At 42.8% G+C, this 18,925-nt stretch overlaps 1 protein-coding gene across 1 annotated transcript; it reads left to right on the top strand.

Annotated features, from left to right (window-relative positions):
* The first annotated feature begins 1,744 nt into the window (after window positions 1-1,744).
* On the top strand, window positions 1,745-18,771 carry LOC130176964 (potassium/sodium hyperpolarization-activated cyclic nucleotide-gated channel 1-like). Its single transcript, XM_056388425.1, has 8 exons — window positions 1,745-4,308; window positions 8,512-8,935; window positions 9,798-9,959; window positions 10,889-11,107; window positions 12,273-12,419; window positions 12,972-13,212; window positions 14,283-14,447; window positions 15,379-18,771. Exons 1-8 carry the CDS (start codon window positions 3,653-3,655, stop codon window positions 16,944-16,946), a joined length of 3,582 nt encoding a protein of 1,193 aa, XP_056244400.1. The 5' UTR covers window positions 1,745-3,652; the 3' UTR covers window positions 16,947-18,771.
* Window positions 18,772-18,925: the final 154 nt, after the last annotated feature.

The following is an 18,925-nucleotide window of genomic DNA, read 5'->3' as shown; positions in this document are numbered from 1 at the left end:
TTGCAGCAGCACAACAAAGGGGGGCGCTATTTTTATTGTGCTGCACCAGAGTCAGGTCTGACTGATGGACACCATTTCTATTCCCAGCTGAAGAATAATGAAATACTATAATGTATTTTCATACCTTTTTAAACCGCTCTGGTAATTGTCTGGACCTGATTCCTAATATGTAATGCTGTGTCCTGGATTAATTTGTTAGTGGCATTCAAATAGAAAACAAAAAAAGTCTGTTCTAGAGCAAAGAGGCATCTGTGCCTTTGTGAACCCTAAAAAAAAGAGAGAGAGAAAAAAAAATGCCATAAAAGAGGGAACACAACATCTGATGAAAGTGATTTGTAGTTCTGTCTGTAAAGATTAATCCCTCATTCAGGTAGTAAGATGTCAGGTGAAGTTTAAATCAGTCTGATGGACTAGTTCTTAAACAGGCCAGCGGATTGTGTTTTATAACAAATCTAGCGGCTTCTCCAACTTCATTGGAAAGTGGTTTAGGTGGAAAGGTTAACAGAACCTTCTTTTGGTCTTTTTGCGGTTTTAAAGATTCACACAGTTCTACTCACCTCCTCCGGTTCATCAAATGAAACTGAATTCGATGATTAAAAATCAGATTTTTGTGATAAGTGGAACAAAATCAGTGACGCCTAAGACCAATAACATCATATAAATGAACAGTCCCATACAGTGATCTTTGTTTAGGTGTACAGTTAGTAAATTATTTTCTGGTGCATGTTGCTGAAATTGCATATTGTGGGACCTAAAACTTTTTTTGTGAGTGATAAAAAATCCATGTGACAACATTACTGTATGTCTCTGTTATCCCATGAGGGTGTTAAAATCATTCTACACATTAAGTTCATGACAAACACAGTTTCACGTGTGATAAACTGACTGTAGCATATGGAATAGTTTCAGAACAATTATTTTAACAAAACACATGGGGCATACAGTAACATGAAACATGTCTATCAGATGTTTCATTTGAAAAGAGGGTACTTGGCTGAAGTGCAGGTAGAGAGTATGCACAGGAATTGTTTTCTGGCGTGGCTTCCACCTGCGATCACATTTGATTTGGGTGTAAAATGACAGTTTCTACATGTTGATAAGTGCATGTCACAAATCTTCTGGAGTATTCAGGTGAATTTAACACAAGAGTGGCCTGTGATGTCGAGTCTTGTGCTTGTGAATGCGCATCTGGTCAGTGCAATGACGTATCTCATCAACAAGTAACAAGGACACTCCTGAGTTCATGATAAGCACTGAACATTAGAAAAAGTGAATCAACATCAACATATCTATCTGTATAAAGGCTTTATGGTGTCTCATGTGTCAGGCCTTGAACTTGCCTTCAGAAAGACCAAGTGTGGGCTAAACATTAGTGAGAAAACCATTAACATGTGGCCAGACCCACACACACAGTGCATCTCCACCAAAGTTACAGGGGATACAAATAACAAGACAGTTCATCCTACAAGGTTTTGCTGCCTGCAAACATTATAGAGAGTGATGACTGAATGTACTAAATAAAGCACAGAGTGTGAAATCCTAATCTGGGCAGTTCATGATAAGGAGACTCCAAGCTTGAAGTGCTGACGCCAAGACACAGATTGTTTTGGGCAATACACAGAATAGTTAGTGATGGAAAGAGCCACAAATAACAAGCAGCAATAAAGAAAACAGGATAATGCTGACAGATACATGAGGTTACATACATTTATTTTATGAAATGCCATTTTACAGCTCCATGATTTGTGACCATTGATGGGAATAATATAAGTCAAACAAATTAAGTGACAGAAAAGTATAGTTTCTGTTGCACATAGTGCCAGACATAGACTGTATATCAAGTGCTGTATATGCAGTTTATGGCAGCATAATATCAGCATTGCGGGAACTCTGAAAAGTGACATTTATCACGTTGTCATGAGGAAATATTTTTGGCAGAATTAAACTGTTCACTTCTCTCTGTCATTTTGCATTATGCCATTTAGAATCGCTGTATGGTTTAAATCAGCTCAGTGAAGCTCACACTGAATCATACAGCCGTAATGCATCCAGCTGTTAACAACCTCTCCTGAAATTAATTTACCATGTTGTCTGTGCCAGGGAAGTGTGTCATCACTTTTCGGTATGACCGAAAATGTCTTCGTCAGGGTATAAAAATGAAACACTGCAGACACAGAGAGTGTGAATGCATCAACTATGGAAATAGGTGGCCAAGCAGGTTGGAGCTCATTTAGTTTTCGATTCAACAAATCCACCATTAACAAGCAAAGTATTGAGAGTCATGCGCAGTGACTTCTCTTCACCGCTGAAGTTTGTATAGGTTCAATGGCTGATCACAAGATGTGAGGATGTAAAATTAGAAACAATCAATTCAGGCCCTTGTAGCATGTGGTATGTTGTCTTCAAGGAGTGATGCAGATTAGCTTTCACATCACTGCTAAAGTTTTTCCTCCTTTGTTTTTGGTAATTTGAAAAAAGATTTTGCAGCTTAGTTGAGTGAACTGCTGTATTGACCTGTAAAGTATTGTATTTATTTATCATATGTCTCAAGCAGAGTCCTGCACACTGTAAATGCACACTCTTACTATATTTGAAGTGATTAATGAGCTGTCAGAGACTTTAATGTACGGCTGTTTTTTATCCATTTTGTGTAGCTGAGGACACCAGGATGGACAGAAGACTAATGCAGCTTATAACAATTATAAGCAATGACACTGACACTACATGACCAGGCGTGTTTTAATATACAGTTATATTAAAACGAGAACCAACTTCTGTAATCCATTAGTCCTGCCTAAATACATTATGCACATATTTAAAATAATGTTCTTCGTGCTACAGGTGTAGGCTACAAATAAAGTGTCCAACGTATAGATTCCTACATGAATTTGCTGCAGATTATGACACAGTGCACCAGTATTGTTTCTTCAGCGTGCACACCATCCAGCATGTTTGCACGGTGATGCACATAAAGACCAGACTGTGCATTCTCCGTTTTCTCTCAACTACAGTGAGCAACTCCAAGGCTGGATCGCATCCTTGAATCATCCCCCTTCCAGTTGTCCTGACTGGGCGGGGTGAGCGCGTGTGCCATCCTGGCTCCTATGGCAACCCGATAGATTAGCTCCATCAATATTCACGTTATTGGAAAGGCGCGGGAGGCTGATGGATCAGTGATGTCAGAGGTCTTTGGATGCCGGTGCCAGCTGCGTGCATGTGTGTCATCACCTTGCACTGACAGAGAGCTCCGATATTTTGGGGAGGTGGAGATCATGCTTTGTCATTGAGGAGCTCAGCAGCAGCAGCAGCAGCAGCAGCAGCATTCTCCCACTCCGGCACGTCCGACGCTCAGCATGCTGCATCCTGATGCGCTCTCGTCTGCACGCTGTGGGGTTACCTGGATTTACATGCATTTCCCGTTTACCGCTTTTACATGACCGTCGGATTGAAGCGGCCACGTATTGTTGACGCATCTCAATGTTTGAACCGGGGGGAGAGAGGCACGTCCCGAGTGTCAAATAAGATACGACCTGTCCTGCGGATGCGCCGTCTCTGTTTTGCCTTCAGTGGCACCCCAAGTGTATGAGATTGGTGATTTATCCCTCTGTTTTCACAGGCTACCCTTAGAGCGCATTTCTTCTCCTTCTTGAAAATGGAAAGATTCCAGTCTTCCATGCGCAAACGGCTCTACAGCTTGCCGCAAAACATTGGGCAAAAGCCATTCGTGATTGACGAAGGAGACAGCGGCGACAAGGACACTAAGAGGAAAAGTATTCGGCTAAAACATTTGTCCTCTCCGTCTCCTGCAAGCAGTTGCAAGAGCATTGAGGAGGCCAGGAGCGAAGACTTGGAAAGGGACGTTAGTGTGAAGACCAACTTGAACGGGGACTGTCGCTTATTTAGAGGCAGCATATCTTCCATCACCGGGCGGCATCCTCCCGGGTCAGACCCAGGGGAACAGCGGCGCCTCATCCCCGAGGCTGACGCCGGTGTCAGCGAGAGTTTCCCCGGTGAGCACGGCCCCGGGGCCCAGCAGCGGGCAACGGGTGGTCTGAGTGGCGCAGCCGGGCAAGCGTCTGTTTTCGACCAGTCAAGTTTCATCAAGTTGGAGGGTGCCGAACAAATAATACCTGAAGATGACCGGCTGTACCAAGCCGGCTTCATGCACCGGCAGTTTGGGGCGATGCTCCAACCGGGTGTCAACAAGTTCTCCCTGCGGATGTTGGGGAGTGAGAGGGCCGTGGAGCATGAGAGGGAGCGAGTCAAGTCTGCTGGCTTCTGGATAATCCACCCCTACAGTGATTTTAGGTAAATTTATGTGCAAAAAAAAAAAAAACTTTATTTACACTGAGTGGTGTTTTACAAAAATAAAAGTGCTGCAGTGATCCTGTCACATTAGGCTTGTTTGGCCTACAAATGTGCGCTAGAAAAACTCTGATTACATTGAAACCTTAATGAGACATAAAACACCATTAAAGTGTAAACTTAACACCACAGAATAGACACACACTAATTCCCCATACGGCAGGAGTGTTTTGTCTTTGGTCACTGTGATGATATTATGATAACAACACAATAATCAGGAGTGTGAGCCTGTGCAGGTGTATCCTAAGCTGAATGTGCTTCAGTAATCCTTACACACCTTGAATAGATTAATTTCTTCATGTCTGGAAATTATCTTTTTTTTTTTAAAGACTGCACAGGCCATTCTCACAGGGAATGTGATGTACTAGGAGAAGGAGTTGACTGGCATACAAAATCCTCTTATGAGCACAATGACAGCCAAATTATATCATACATATGTAGGATGTAAGTCCCTCTTTTGCTTGGCCCAGATAAGTGTTTGTGTGTGTGTATTTGACTCCATCTACACAAGAATAGGCTACATGGTTACCTAACCTACTCATTGTGAGGACAGTCTTCTCTATCTATGAATTAAATGCACCAAACTAAACCAACCTGTAATTCCCTAATTTACCAGCCATGCTGTGCTACGCATACATGCATGCACGTTCTACATCTCATCGCACGCTGCATACGAACCAGCATTCTGTTCATCACTGCCATCAAGGGATTTTCATGACATTTAACCTTGAGGCTCACTGTCATCATATTTTCACTGGCCAGTCGTATGCCGATGTGTGTCACTGCAGGGTTTTTTTTCCACTCATCTGAATTACACTTTTTTATCATTTAGCGAGGGCAGTGGATTACAGAGAGTGCAGCAGGGGCTTGGAAATGGGGTAATCAAAATAGGGTAACATGATCATTCAAGATATTAGAAGCACACATCAGTGCAGATTATTACAGCACAATTAGTCTAATGGAGCAGAGATGGTGTGGACGGGGAGGGGACACACCACAAAACATTTAACATACACACAGAGAGAGAGAGAGGGAGAGACAGACAGAAAGAGAGATTGAAATGAAAATGATGTTGTGAGGAATCAGGGCGCCCAGCTGTTAACTCTGTGTATGAGGTATGAGGTGTGATTACTCCATGCTCCGTTTGGGTCGCACTTTGAGCAGGAGCAGGGTTTTGGTGCCCGCTGTGGGCCTCTTAAGGTGAACACTTTATCCTACTGATCCCATTTTAAGCTGCAGGTGTAAAACCTTTGCACCATTTAAGATGATTTTGGATTATGAGACACTGTTTGCATCCAGCCGTCTAAACAGTCAACTTCACTCCCTGATATCTGCAACAGTTGTGGGCTGACACACTGTGAGTTTCCATGACCACTGTTCATCAGCCCACTACAGTGCGACCCATGTATCTTCTCCTTGGATCTTTTTATAAACACGCTCTCTCAGCTGTTTATATCATAAGTTACTGCTGTCTTTTAATAAAGCTTTCTGTGGCTACAGCAGCAGACATACTGAACTGGCACGCTGTGTAAATATGGTTAATATGATTGCTGGTGGGCCTGAGCCACAGTACAGGTGTGTGTTAAGCCACTGAGCTGCATGCAGGCTGTTGTGCTTCAGCTGCACTCTGGCAGCAAGAGATAAGTATCTCTAGTACAAATGTGATCCCTTTTTCAGCTGTCCTGATTGATCTAAGCTCCTTTCACCATTTTAAGCCTTTTTGTGTTCACTTTGCTTGTAACTCCCCTCTCTTTGTGCTCTCATGCTTTTTAACGTAGTTGCACTCTGACCCAAATAGTGCAAGATTCCCCTACTGGTCCAGGGACCCAACAACTGTCATCTTTATTTTTATTTATTTATTTATTTTTGATGGTAACTCCAGATTACACTAGCAACTTGTCTGCTCTGTGTGGGCTGAATGCTGCGTGCACAGTCAGCTGATGAGCAAATTGGATGGTCTGCAGGGGACAGCAGTAATGCACTGTCCCCTGCAGACCCTCTTTTTTTTTTTTTTTTTGGTCCAGCTGTTCCAGGGTTCTGCAGCACAGTGACGTGTGCAGAGCAGTAATGCTAACTGCTCAACATCTGGCTGATGGGAGCTGACTTCTGGAGATGACATGGATTCCCAGGAGATAACGGTGGATTTAGCCAGAGAGGGGAAGTGCAATTAGGACCAGTGTGTCACCGCAGAGACAACAGGCAGATGAAGAGAGGAATGCAAATGCTTTGTTTGGCAGAGAACAACAGAAAGCTGATTAGAACAAATGGCCACCCTGCCCTCGCCGGTTCTCTCTCTTTTTTTTTTTTTTGTGATGTTCTCCTGTGAAGGTTGGCTGTGAGTAACTGGGATAGGCAGAACTGTGTTGAAGTCTGAGTTTGTAGGTTGTGACGAGGCCAGGTCACATCCTGACTGTCGGTTGCCTCTCTCTCCTGGACCCTCGTTTGAGCCCAGAAAATGTCACAATGTCAGGATCACAGTTAAGTTTCCTGCAAGTCCTAGATGTTTCTTTATGGAGTGGTTTGCAACAACCACAGACGACATCATCACCACATGTTACACGTTTTCTCTCACCGTCAGTCATGTCTAAAGTAAGTAATTGTACCTGTTAACGACATGGTGAGACGTTCATTCAAACAGGGCTTTTGAGATCATTACATTTCCACTGATCTACATTCTCTTCTCTTGAAGGTAACAAGCGTTCGGATCACGCAGCATAGGGTGGTTACTGTGTGCAGCCTCGCATGCTACAAGCACGCTTAAGTGGAGTAATACACCCCCCACCCCTCCTGCAGTTTGTGCTGGCTCTGTAGGTGTGTCAGGCTCCTGTCGGATCGATCAGTGGTTAATTAGGTCTCTGAAATGGATCCGTCATGCAATCGCACGCATGCATGCTTTCTCAGCTCACGTCCACATACATACTCAAGCTGGTAATTGGTATAAACAAACACTATCCATATCTTGGCTGGTCTTTGTGTGGCTGAGCTGTGCATCACTGTGCCGCATGTTTCCTGTGATGCTGTGAAGTGCTGGCCAAAATAAAATACTGTAAACACTAACTAAAAGCAGCCCCCCTGTTTTCACACAATTATGGATGAAATTGAACACACTGCTGCTGATACTTGAGGATTTAGTTAGTTATGAAAATCAATATTTCCTCATGAGCAAGTCAGATGAATTCCAATAAACCATTTTCCTCTCCGTCCCTGTGGCCAGAAGCCCGGTATTGAACCGCATTAGCGAACCACTGTTGTTCTCTTGAATCAGCACATGTCTTGCTTTGTTAATGTTTCTGCTCAAGCAGATTGTTTGGATGGTTTCTGCTCATTTGAACATAAGTCTCATGGATTTTGAGTTTTAGTTTGAGACTGCAAGTTGCACAGGGATCAATTTCTATTTGAAGTTCCTACACGTCCAGAATTACTTTGAATATGCAGCACATACTCAGTATGCACACAGACACAGTTGACTCAGACTAAATTTAGACTACGACAAAATCTGTGGGTTTTTTTGTTTTTGTTTCGTTTTTGTTTTTTTTAAAAAGATAACAGACCAGAAAGTTCAAGTTACTGACAATAGTATTTTTACCAGGGCTGCGACTATTTTCATTATCGATTAATTTGCCAGTTATTTTCTCACTGAGATGGTGAAGAATGCACATTTTATATTTCCACAGCCAAACGTGACATATTCATATTACTTCTGTATCTTTATCAGTCCAAAACACAAAGATATTCAGTTTACAATCATATATGAGAAATAAAAGCATCAAATCCTCTTATTTTAGAAGCTTGAGGTTATGTTTGACATTTCTGCCTGAAAAATGACTGAACCGATTAATTGATTATCAAAGTAGCTGCTGATGGGGAGTTTAAAGGGAATTCTCTTCACAGCCTAATAAAGGCATAGACTTTGCACTTAAAATCTGCAGATTCTTTTGTGACTGAAAGCACATTAATGCATCCAGTCTCCTGGAGGTCACTCATACACATACAATATGACATCAAATATTCAGCTCAGTTATTCTGTCAAAGGTATGAGAGTGAAGTTTGGGATGACTTCTCTCAGGACTGTTTCTGGGCCTAAGTGACTTTGGCGTGCTGTTATTTTGAAATTTGAGTCGTCACGTTTGTCACTGTGTGTTTCAGGTTCTACTGGGATCTGACCATGCTGCTGCTGATGGTGGGAAACCTCATCATCATCCCCGTGGGCATCACCTTCTTCAAGGACGAGCACACGCCGCCCTGGATCGTCTTCAACGTGGTGTCGGACACCTTCTTCCTCATGGACCTGGTCCTCAACTTCCGCACGGGCATCGTCAAGGAGGACAACACGGAAATCATCCTGGACCCACAGCAGATCAAGATCAAGTACCTGAAGAGCTGGTTCGTTGTGGACTTCATCTCCTCCATACCTGTAGACTACATCTTTCTCATCGTAGAAACGCGCATCGACTCGGACTTTTACAAGACGGCCCGAGCCCTGAGGATTGTCCGCTTCACCAAGATCCTCAGTCTGCTGCGGCTGCTGCGCCTCTCCAGACTCATCCGCTACATCCACCAGTGGGAAGAGGTAGATCCTGCAAGGATGAGCTTGGATCTTCATAGAAGACTTCACACTAGTGCACACCTGGTGTCCTTTTGATGCTCTGTGATGATGTGTAGCAACTGGTCATCAGGAATTAATCAGAAACATTATTGATAATTATTTGAGTGATTTTATGGATGAAATTTGTGAATATTCTACATGTCTTACAATAGTAAATTGAATATCTTTGGGTTTTGAACTGCTGGTTGTATAAAGAAAAGTGATTTAAATGCAGCACATTTGCCTCTTAGATCATATGCAGGCATTTGTCACAATTTTCTGACATTTTATTGAACAAACGGATGAATCACTAATGAAAATGATCATTAGTTGCACTATAAACATAGAGATTTCTCTTCCGCTGGCAGATTTCTTTTATCTTGCACCCTTTTCTGGATTATTACATTTTTGCTTTCTGTATCAAGGGAAAACAGATGATGCTGCTATTTGTAAAAACAAATGTCTACATTCTTAAAGCTATGGAGTTAATTTGTTGGTTCTCCTCTGAGGCTCACACACACTCACACACAGTCAACTTACTTCATGACAGATATTTCCCTGCATTATCTTATTTTTATAATTCCAACTGAGGCTCCATTCCCCACAGTCCATTAATGTTGCTTGCAGATGATTACGCAACACTGAAACAGCCTCTGGTGGTCTATAGAAGATTAAGAACAGTGTGGTCTGGTATAGGACCCCTGTATTCATCGGCCCACACAACACCCACTGTGTATTTCAAATCCTCTGATTGCATGAGAGAGGACAGAAATTTTCTAGATTTATTTACAAAGAGATGTGCGTTGTGTTGTTTCACTTGCTTTAATGCTGATAATCTGTGCCACAGGTTTTCCATATGACCTATGATCTGGCCAGCGCCATGGTGCGTATCATGAACCTGATCGGGATGATGCTGCTGCTGTGTCACTGGGATGGCTGTCTACAGTTCCTCGTGCCCATGCTGCAGGACTTCCCTCCTGACTGCTGGGTCACTAGAAACAAGATGGTGGTAAGTGGATTATTTATGAGTCAGACAGCATCCAAATGTGTAACTCTTAAAGGCCCTTCAGAAACCTCCCTACTGTGAGTAAGAGGGTCCTAAATGATCACAATTTGTTTTGGTTTTCCATGTGAGAGATTTTCTGTATTTTAGTCGGTGCTCTCGTCTCTGGTTTGAAGTGGGCGGCTCTCGGCTGATAAAGCTGATGCAGTATACTCCCCATGCACCATTTGAATCAAAACAGTTGGTTGGTTGTTTGATCACTGTCAATCAAAACTAATAAAATCACAATCATGGATATTGAATGTTAGAAATACCAGTTTTCAGGGACTTATATTTAGAGCTGCAGCGATTAGTTGAATAATCAATTAATCACAATTAATCAGCAACTATTTGATCATTGATTTATCGTTTGTGTAATGTGAGGATTTGAATCTTTAAATCTTTGTCATATATGTAACCTGAATATCTTTGGATAGTGGACTGTTGGTCAAATGAAACAAGCTATTTGAATATGTCACCTTGAGCTGTGGGAACTTTTCTGACATTTTAAACGATTCATTGCTTAGTAGAGAAAGTAATCGGCAGATTAATCAGTTATAAAAATAGTCGGTAATTGCAGCCTAATTGTATTCAGGTATTTACAGACAGGTTGTATTAATTGTCGGTCTGAGCACAGAATGTATTAATGGGCGTATTGGTTACTGAAATAGACGCATATGAAAAGATCAACCAGGACAGTAGTGAGAGTGTTGTAAGGTGATGTTGCAGGACAGCACGAGCCCCTCGGTGGGCTGCACAAAGCCAACAATCCTGGAAAATCAAGGCCTCGTCCCCTGTTGATCTTAAACTCTGAAAAAGTCTCGGACTGACGTGCTGCTGCATTAATGTTGTGGGTATTGATAAACTTTCTCTCTCCTCCTCCGCTTCCCTTACAGAATGATACGTGGGGTCAGCAGTACTCCTACGCCCTGTTCAAGGCCATGAGTCACATGCTGTGTATAGGGTACGGCCTGTACCCGCCTATCGGCATGGCTGACGTGTGGCTCACCATCCTCAGCATGATTGTGGGTGCTACCTGCTTCGCCATGTTTGTGGGGCATGCGACTGCACTCATTCAGTCCCTGGACTCCTCCAGGAGGCAGTACCAAGAGAAGGTAGGTGGCCTTTCTACTTTCTTTAAGTTAAAGTAGTGGTGAAATGTTACTTTACAATTTTTTAATATATAAATATATTATTAAGAAGAAAATATTATTTAATGGCTTTAGTTATTAGTTACTTTTTATATTAAGGTTTTACACACAAAACATATGATTGATTTTTAAAATATGACACATTGTTATGGATTAAACTACCTAACAGTATATAAAAATAAATAACTATAACTCCACCTTAACAAACTACAATAATAAAATGCTATTTACACAACATATTTATATCACAGGTGCCATGTTTCTGTATAATGAGTGTTTTCACTAACATATGATTTTGAAGGCAAACTTGTAATGTATTTTTCCACTGTGGTGCTGCCACTTTTACTGAATATTTCTTCCATGGCTGATTAAAAACTGCTGTGAACATGGTGATGTTAATAAGTGATGTTGTGGACAAGTGAAAAGGCATTTTGTGATTTGAAGATTAAATCCACCTTTTTTTTTTTTTTTTTTTTTTTTTGCAAAAAGCAGTTTTTTTACCCACGCTTTTAAAGGTGACATAAATCATTGCAATGCACAGTAATCAAGGGTCTGCATTACATTTATGTGTGAAAATGCCCCACAGACTATTACTACATGAGAAATGATAGAACAACGGAGAAAATCTATGTGTGAGATGTTGCAGCCACTGTTGTCCATTTTGAACATAGAAAATGACAGACCACAGTAATTAATAACAGGTAAATCCACATATTAAAAATGAGACTTGGAGCAGGACGTGACATACATAGGTTGGGTAAGCACTGACCATCTCTGGTACTTTGCTGGTACATCACTGAAGGACACAGTAGCTAATGTTATTAGCTGCAGTCTGCAGAGCACAACTGTATTTGTCAGATGGGGCAGAGGCACAACATTGCACTGTGGGCAGGTTTCACAGATGGCCTGACAGTTGACTGTTAACATAATGAGACACATTATAGTCCACCTCTGAGCCAACACATTAATCAGTTTAATATATTCATTTTGACATGACTTTGCATTTTTTTCTTGAACTCTAATGCAGTTACACTACATTTACAACTACACGCATTTAGTGGAGGTTGGTCACTTAAATACTTTGAATAGTTTTACGATTTTGATAATTGGACTTGTGTTGTCGTTGCAGTATAAACAAGTGGAGCAGTACATGTCCTTCCACAAGCTCCCGGCCGACATGCGTCAGAGAATCCACGACTACTACGAACATCGTTATCAGGGCAAGATGTTTGACGAGGAAAGCATTCTGGAGGAGCTGAACGAGCCACTGCGAGAGGTCAGATTTCATCCATGCTGATGTTGTCTTTATAATGATGCTGCTGATGGCGCTGCATCGTAACGTCTTTTACAGCTAAAAGACAAATTACTAACACGTCACTTTATCTCCTCCTATGTAGCATTTATAAGCAGTAAACAAACATGTAAGAAATAAAAAACCAACACATAATATGACACTGAGAATTTATAATTATAGTTGCCAAATACTCTGTATTAATAAACACTTAAAAACTGCTTATACCTACCTTTTATAGTGTGCAATAAACTATTTATTATTATGTGAATTAATGAAGTGAGCATCCTTGATCTAAATTGTGTACACTTAATTATTTATGTCATCAAATATGGCTGTGTTACTTTGCATGATAACGTTAATAGTCATGTAATCTGATTAGTAATGGCTAGAGACTATATGAGGACAGGCAGCCTCATTAACAGAGCACTAAGCTGTTAACCACCCTGCTTTTATTATAATTGAAATGTACACACACAGTAACGGCTTTGCCTTTTTGTGTGTGTGTGTGTGTGTGTGTGTGTGTGTCTCCTGCAGGAGATCATCAACTTTAACTGTCGTAAACTGGTGGCCTCCATGCCTCTGTTCGCCAACGCCGATCCAAACTTCGTCACCTCCATGCTGACCAAGCTGCGCTTCGAGGTCTTCCAGCCGGGCGACTACATCATCAGAGAGGGAACCATCGGCAAGAAGATGTACTTCATCCAGCACGGCGTCGTCAGTGTCCTGACCAAGAGCAGCAAAGACACCAAGCTGTCTGATGGCTCTTATTTTGGAGGTAATATCCTGCTGTGTGTCCTGCATGCTGATATATTCTGTAGCTGGCAGTGTGTCAGTTCAGTTTAAATGTATGTGAAGGAGTGGTGATAGTATGATTTGTTTTTTATTATTTTGCCCAGGCACTCAGCAGATTAACTTTGCAGACTATTACAGATGGGAAAATTTGTCCACATCATCTCCTTAAAAGGGCTCACGACTAAGAGGAGCAAAGCTTTGTGATCTTTGATTCCATCTGTGGGGTTTTCCCCTTTTGTTAACATCATATTCAAAGCTGAAATCCAGAGCTTTCTTTTTCCCGTTGCCCGTGCTACGTCGTCTCAACCTGTCATTGCCGGTATCCAGGAGATGTCGTTGAGAGGTGTGACAACCCAACAAAAACGTCTGATGCTTCTAAGCATATCTCGGTGTTTAACCATACTCCAGCGTGCATTTCACGTACAAGAATGATATGCTAATCACAAAACTTCATATGATTTAGCTTAAAGCTGCTAAGCACAGCTAAAGACACACAGATGAGAAAGTAGTACATGAGGACAGAAAGTTTGGGTCTAAATCCGACACAGGGCAAATAAATATGTCAGAAATCCCATGTTGTCACGTGTGATAGATTAAATTGATAAACAGGACAGAGGAGAGAGAGAGTGTGTGATTCTGGGTTTGTGTTTGTGGCTATATCCTCAATATGTCTGTCCTGAAAAATATGTCTACTTTTTTTTTTTTTTTTAAATGGCGCATTATTTTATTTTTCTGCTCTGGCACGACAGATGAGGTCAGGACAAACTGTAAGCTGCAGAAATTGCATTAAGTGCTCCATCTGTGGGCTTCAGAGGCATCGGCCTTTTCATGTTTTATCGTCTCACACTAATAATACTATTTTTGCCTTTCCGTTTGTGAATGGACATGAATTTTGCTGGACTTCCCTGCAAAAGGGCAGAACAATCACCTAGCACTTCATATTAATGACACTTTTTTTTAAAATTCTTAATATTAATCTCTGACTTGCACTCAGCAGGAAACCAGGCAATGGCACAAATAATTGAACTTTTGTTTTTTCCTTCCTCCCTGCAGAGATCTGCCTGTTGACCCGAGGCAGGAGGACAGCCAGCGTGCGAGCAGATAACTACTGTCGGCTGTACTCTCTGTCAGTCGACAACTTCAACGAGGTGCTGGAGGAGTATCCCATGATGAGGAGAGCCTTTGAGACTGTGGCTCTCGACCGCCTGGACCGAATCGGTGTGTCCTTTGCCAAGAGATAAAACCTGTTTATAACATTTGCATATTATTTATTTTTCTTCTTTCTTTCTTCCAGTGGAGGGAGAAGTAGCCTGGTCCTTTACACCAGTAATGATTGTAAAAAATATTCTTTTACAAGGAAAAGTCCTACAGTATTATCAGATGAATGTTCTTACAGTGCTCTGTAGAAAAATGGCCCCTTTCAGTAATACACTATTACATTAGTAGATTGTTAATACTGATTAATCTATTCTTAAGTAGCATTTCAGTGGTTTAGGTGTAGCTCGTTTCAACTAGGTTAGGTCGTCCAGTCAAAAGAAAAATCGGAGAAGTCATGAGATGATTAATGACGGTTGGAAAGAGGAATTTGGAATATTTTTGGACGTGGATTAAATGTTGGAATATTGGATCATTTTAACTCTTTGGAGAAATGTGTCTTTGGTGTCAATGCTAATAAGTCATGGACGCATTGCATCAACCCTCAACCACACATCGTTTTTAAGGGGTCACAAGCCAAAACCAATGGTTTAGTCTTTAACAATGTGTTGTATAGTTTATAGTGTAGTGGACCAAGTGGAATAAGTCCATCTGAATTATAGAGGAGGTGAAATATGAATTAGCATAAAATGGAAATAGTGAAGTTAACATGCACTTAGTTACTTTATACCACTGTATTCTTCACATGATTTGTTAAATGCAAGTATATTTTCAATAATACCAGTTATTTCTTTTAAGTGTGTTGGTGGTAACACACTTAGAAATATATCTACATGTCCCTGTGACGTAGTTACTTGATCACAGGTAGAGAGAGGAGCTACATAGTTTTCTGACTGTGATGTGGAATATAGAAACAAATGGTGTCAATATGTGTTAGAAAAGTCTTCGTGCCAATAATCTATAGTATGGGATGGTATTTCTCTTTTCTTAACAGGTAAGAGGAACTCAGTTCTTCAGAATAAAGTCCAGCATCACCAAAGTTGTGGCACATTAAACCTCCAGGAGAATGAGATCATCCAAAGAATAGTGCAACATGACCGTGACATGGCCCAATGCACACAGCTGATCCAGACCAGCACGGGACAGGGCCTAAACCCTCCTCCTGCTCCCCCATCACCCACCCCGGTCATCTGGGCCCCGTTGGTTCAGGCCCCGCTCCAGGCCGCTGCAGCCACCACCCCTCTGGCTCTGGCCTTAGCCCACCACTCCCAGCTGCCTCCCATCCTCTTCCACCATCCTCTGGCACCAGGCTCTGGTTCTTTTAAGGACCACACCAGCCATGCAAAGAGAGTCCATGTTGGAGCCAACACCTCCAGCAGCTGTGGTTCAGGGCCCGGCTCTCCTGCCAGCTCCTTCAAATTCCACTCTGGGATCGAGACCCCCACACTGGCGTCCTTCAGGACACAGCATCTCCCCACTGGGCCTGTGTCACCCACACTGACCTCCCAGCCCATCTTCACCAGCAGCCTGCAGCCCCTGACCCCTCTGCCCACACACCAGCCTCTGCCCCATCCTCCCCACTCCGGCATGGCCTCGGTCTTCCCCTTCAGCCAGGCCCCCGTCTCCTACACCTGCTCCGCTCAGCTCCACTCCCAGCCTTTCCACGGTGCTATGACCACCCCACCCCACCCGATTGGTTTACTCCAGCAGGGGGTGCCAGGGAGACTAGCAGGGAGATTCCCAACCCCCTCCGCCTCCACCATAAGCCCTCTGATCTCCAGCTCAGTCGGCCCCATACTAAGCCACCTGCAGCAGACCCCTCACGCCACCCTGCAGCAGATGGGGTCTATTCATGACAGAGTCGGCAGGACATCCAGCGGTCTGAGCCTCCCGCATTTTCCCTTCATCACCAGCACCCAGTCCCCCAGTGGATTTATGCAGCCAGTATCTGCAGTCGGAGGCGGAGCCGCTGCCTCTCTGGCCCAGCACAGCCTGACAGGCCTCCAGTCTGTTTTCCTCCCCCAGGTTCTCCCCGAGCACTCGGCCCTCGCCTCCCTGGCCCAGTATGGCTCCGCAGAGGTATCGCCCTGCTACACGCCTCCAGTCCACAGTCCCAGCATACAAAGCCCTGCGAGGGGACGAACAGTTTACCACAGTGAGCTCCCCCGCACCGTGGGCTCTCACAGCCCTCTAGCTCCTCAGACCTCATGCCCTGCCAGGCTGGCGTGTACCCTCAAAGAGAGGGCCGGGTCTTCAGTGGATCTCTTTACCCAGGAAATAAAGACTATCTCAGGCTCTCACAGCTCTTTACACCAGGGAGGGCCTTTGGCCATGGGCAGCTCCTCAGGAGCGGCGGCAGGGCCGTCGAGCCCCTTCTCCTCCTCCCTGGCTGTCAGCAAACCCTACAGTCGGATCCCGGGTCAAGCCACTCCTGTCAGTCGGACACATTCAGGGCCTGAACCTCAGAACCAGTCTGCTGGCGTTCACTCTCCCCATGCTAGATCCCCTGCTAAGATGTTAGAGACTGAACACAAACAGTCCAAACTTCCCTCCAACTTGTGAGGTTCAGACACACCCTCCTTTAATGCCTGAACAAAAGGGAGATCATTTCCTTCCTGGCATTGTTTTAACCACCGCTTTATCAAAATTTGAAGTAGGAGGGTGTGTTGTTCTAATCAGATTGGAAATCAGATGTTTAATTTTTAATCAGATGAATGGATCGTGGACAATAATGGACAATGATGGATATTTTTTTCTACAGGTTATTCTTTCTTTGAATATAGTAATAAATAAATAAATAATAAATGATGGATATATATAGCACCTCATGAAAATATCAATTGTTCTATGTATTATATTATAACCACACTCTGTGATTTGTTATCAGTATTTGTTTAAAACCCCATCGTCAAGGCAATTTTGTGTAACCTTATAGTGACACTCATTTAGTTGGAAGTTTGTCCACAACTGTATCCAGTTATGATTGAAACCAAAAATTATTATTGTCCTTTTTTTTTATATATATAATATCCTTTCCCACTACTGAGTGTGTCATGTGAATGCCAGGTTACCCCTGAAGAGATCAGAGGAGAAACAGACTGTGCACTTTGCTCGTTTCAGAGATCACCTGACGTAAAGGTTTGATGACGGCATGTCTTCCAAGATAGCGTTTCAGCAATATTGCACACCCACATGGGTCACACAGATCAGATCACATTCAAAAACGTTGAAGTAATGAATGTAATGCAATGTTTGTCTGTCTGAGTGGGAGAAGTGGGAATCATTTTGAATGTGTTGAACACGAAGGAGATGGTATTTTTTTTGTTTGTTTTTTTTGGGGGGTGGGGGGGGTGTTTTGGAGAATACGCACACATTTGCGTTTTGTCCCCTCCACAGCTGTTCTGGCACGTGGCGAGTCGCACAACTGATGCCAACTCATTTCAGTCTGACAATAACTTCGGTACAGAACATACATCTGAGCCAAGGTTTGTGTGCCACTAGCATAGTATGCAATAATCTGTGGGGTTTTTTATGGGGATACAAAGGTACTGTGACTTGACGAGTGAGATTCTGTTTTTAGTGAGAACAGATGAAAACAAGGGAGTAAAATATTAAAAAAGCAATTGTGGATAATCAAACATCCTGAAACCAGCGATGCACTAAGATTGATCTGAATGTTTCTTGCACCAGTCAAAGGGCTAAAAGCAGTTACTTGGGCAAATGGTTAATAAGGAACCCTGATGGGTCATATTGCTGCATATTTACCTCTTTCATTGTTCATTATTTGATTGTAAAATTTGACATCTGTTGTTGAACAGTTGCTGCTTTGTGATGCTATGCTGAATCAATAAGACGTGTATCACTGACTGCTTTTTTAAAACCAGACTCTTGAAATCCTTCAACTTGTTAATAAGTTCATGTGTTTAGATGATACTTCTCTCTTTCTCGGGACCTGCGGCCGGTGATGAACTGTACGCAGCAAGCCGGTCAGCAGGTCAAACCATCGGAGGATCCTGTCCATTGGCCTTAGCTGCCTGGTTACTGACCTGGAGGTTTGCTGTGACTCTGATCCCCCCAAGGGAGGAGAGATACTATCAGTCACTAGCCAGTCGCTGCCGTTGGGCTCGATCAATCCCTCATCACTATTCTCCTCCAGCCCTGCACCACCGCACCACCTGCCATGGGCTTCCGCTCGGATTCTTTGAGTGTGTTCAACTTAAAGGTGTGTGTAGGAGAGGAAGTGTCAGTCATTCATCTATTTATACATTTATTTCTCATTTTGCTGCCTTTTAACCACCAAATCTGATGATTCCATCACCCATGTATGTTAGGCATATTTTATTTTAGCTACTGAATTCAATGCAATAAAATGACATATGGTCAATGATGCTCATCCTAGCTGTTGATTTCTTTTCAAGTGAAGAGCGTGGCATGAAGGAGAATCTGTTAAAACGCTGGTGAAGTTTCAGACTTTAAGCCGGATTATGATTTGAGAAGTGCACGCCTGGTGCAAACATTCAAAATAACCAGGGATTGTAATC

This window comes from Seriola aureovittata, chromosome 10 (assembly GCF_021018895.1).
Source record: "Seriola aureovittata isolate HTS-2021-v1 ecotype China chromosome 10, ASM2101889v1, whole genome shotgun sequence".
Classification (NCBI taxonomy): Eukaryota; Metazoa; Chordata; class Actinopteri; order Carangiformes; family Carangidae; genus Seriola; species Seriola aureovittata.
This window is presented reverse-complemented; position numbering and strand designations above follow the sequence as displayed.

Excerpts from the sequence above, each read along its gene's own strand:
- LOC130176964 (XM_056388425.1), top strand. The coding sequence starts at position 3,653 with ATGGAAAGATTCCAGTCTTCCATGCGCAAACGGCTCTACAGCTTGCCG. Across the intron at positions 8,936-9,797 it reads ACATCCACCAGTGGGAAGAG|GTTTTCCATATGACCTATGA; the intron begins GTAGATCCTGCA and ends TCTGTGCCACAG. Across the intron at positions 9,960-10,888 it reads TCACTAGAAACAAGATGGTG|AATGATACGTGGGGTCAGCA; the intron begins GTAAGTGGATTA and ends CTTCCCTTACAG.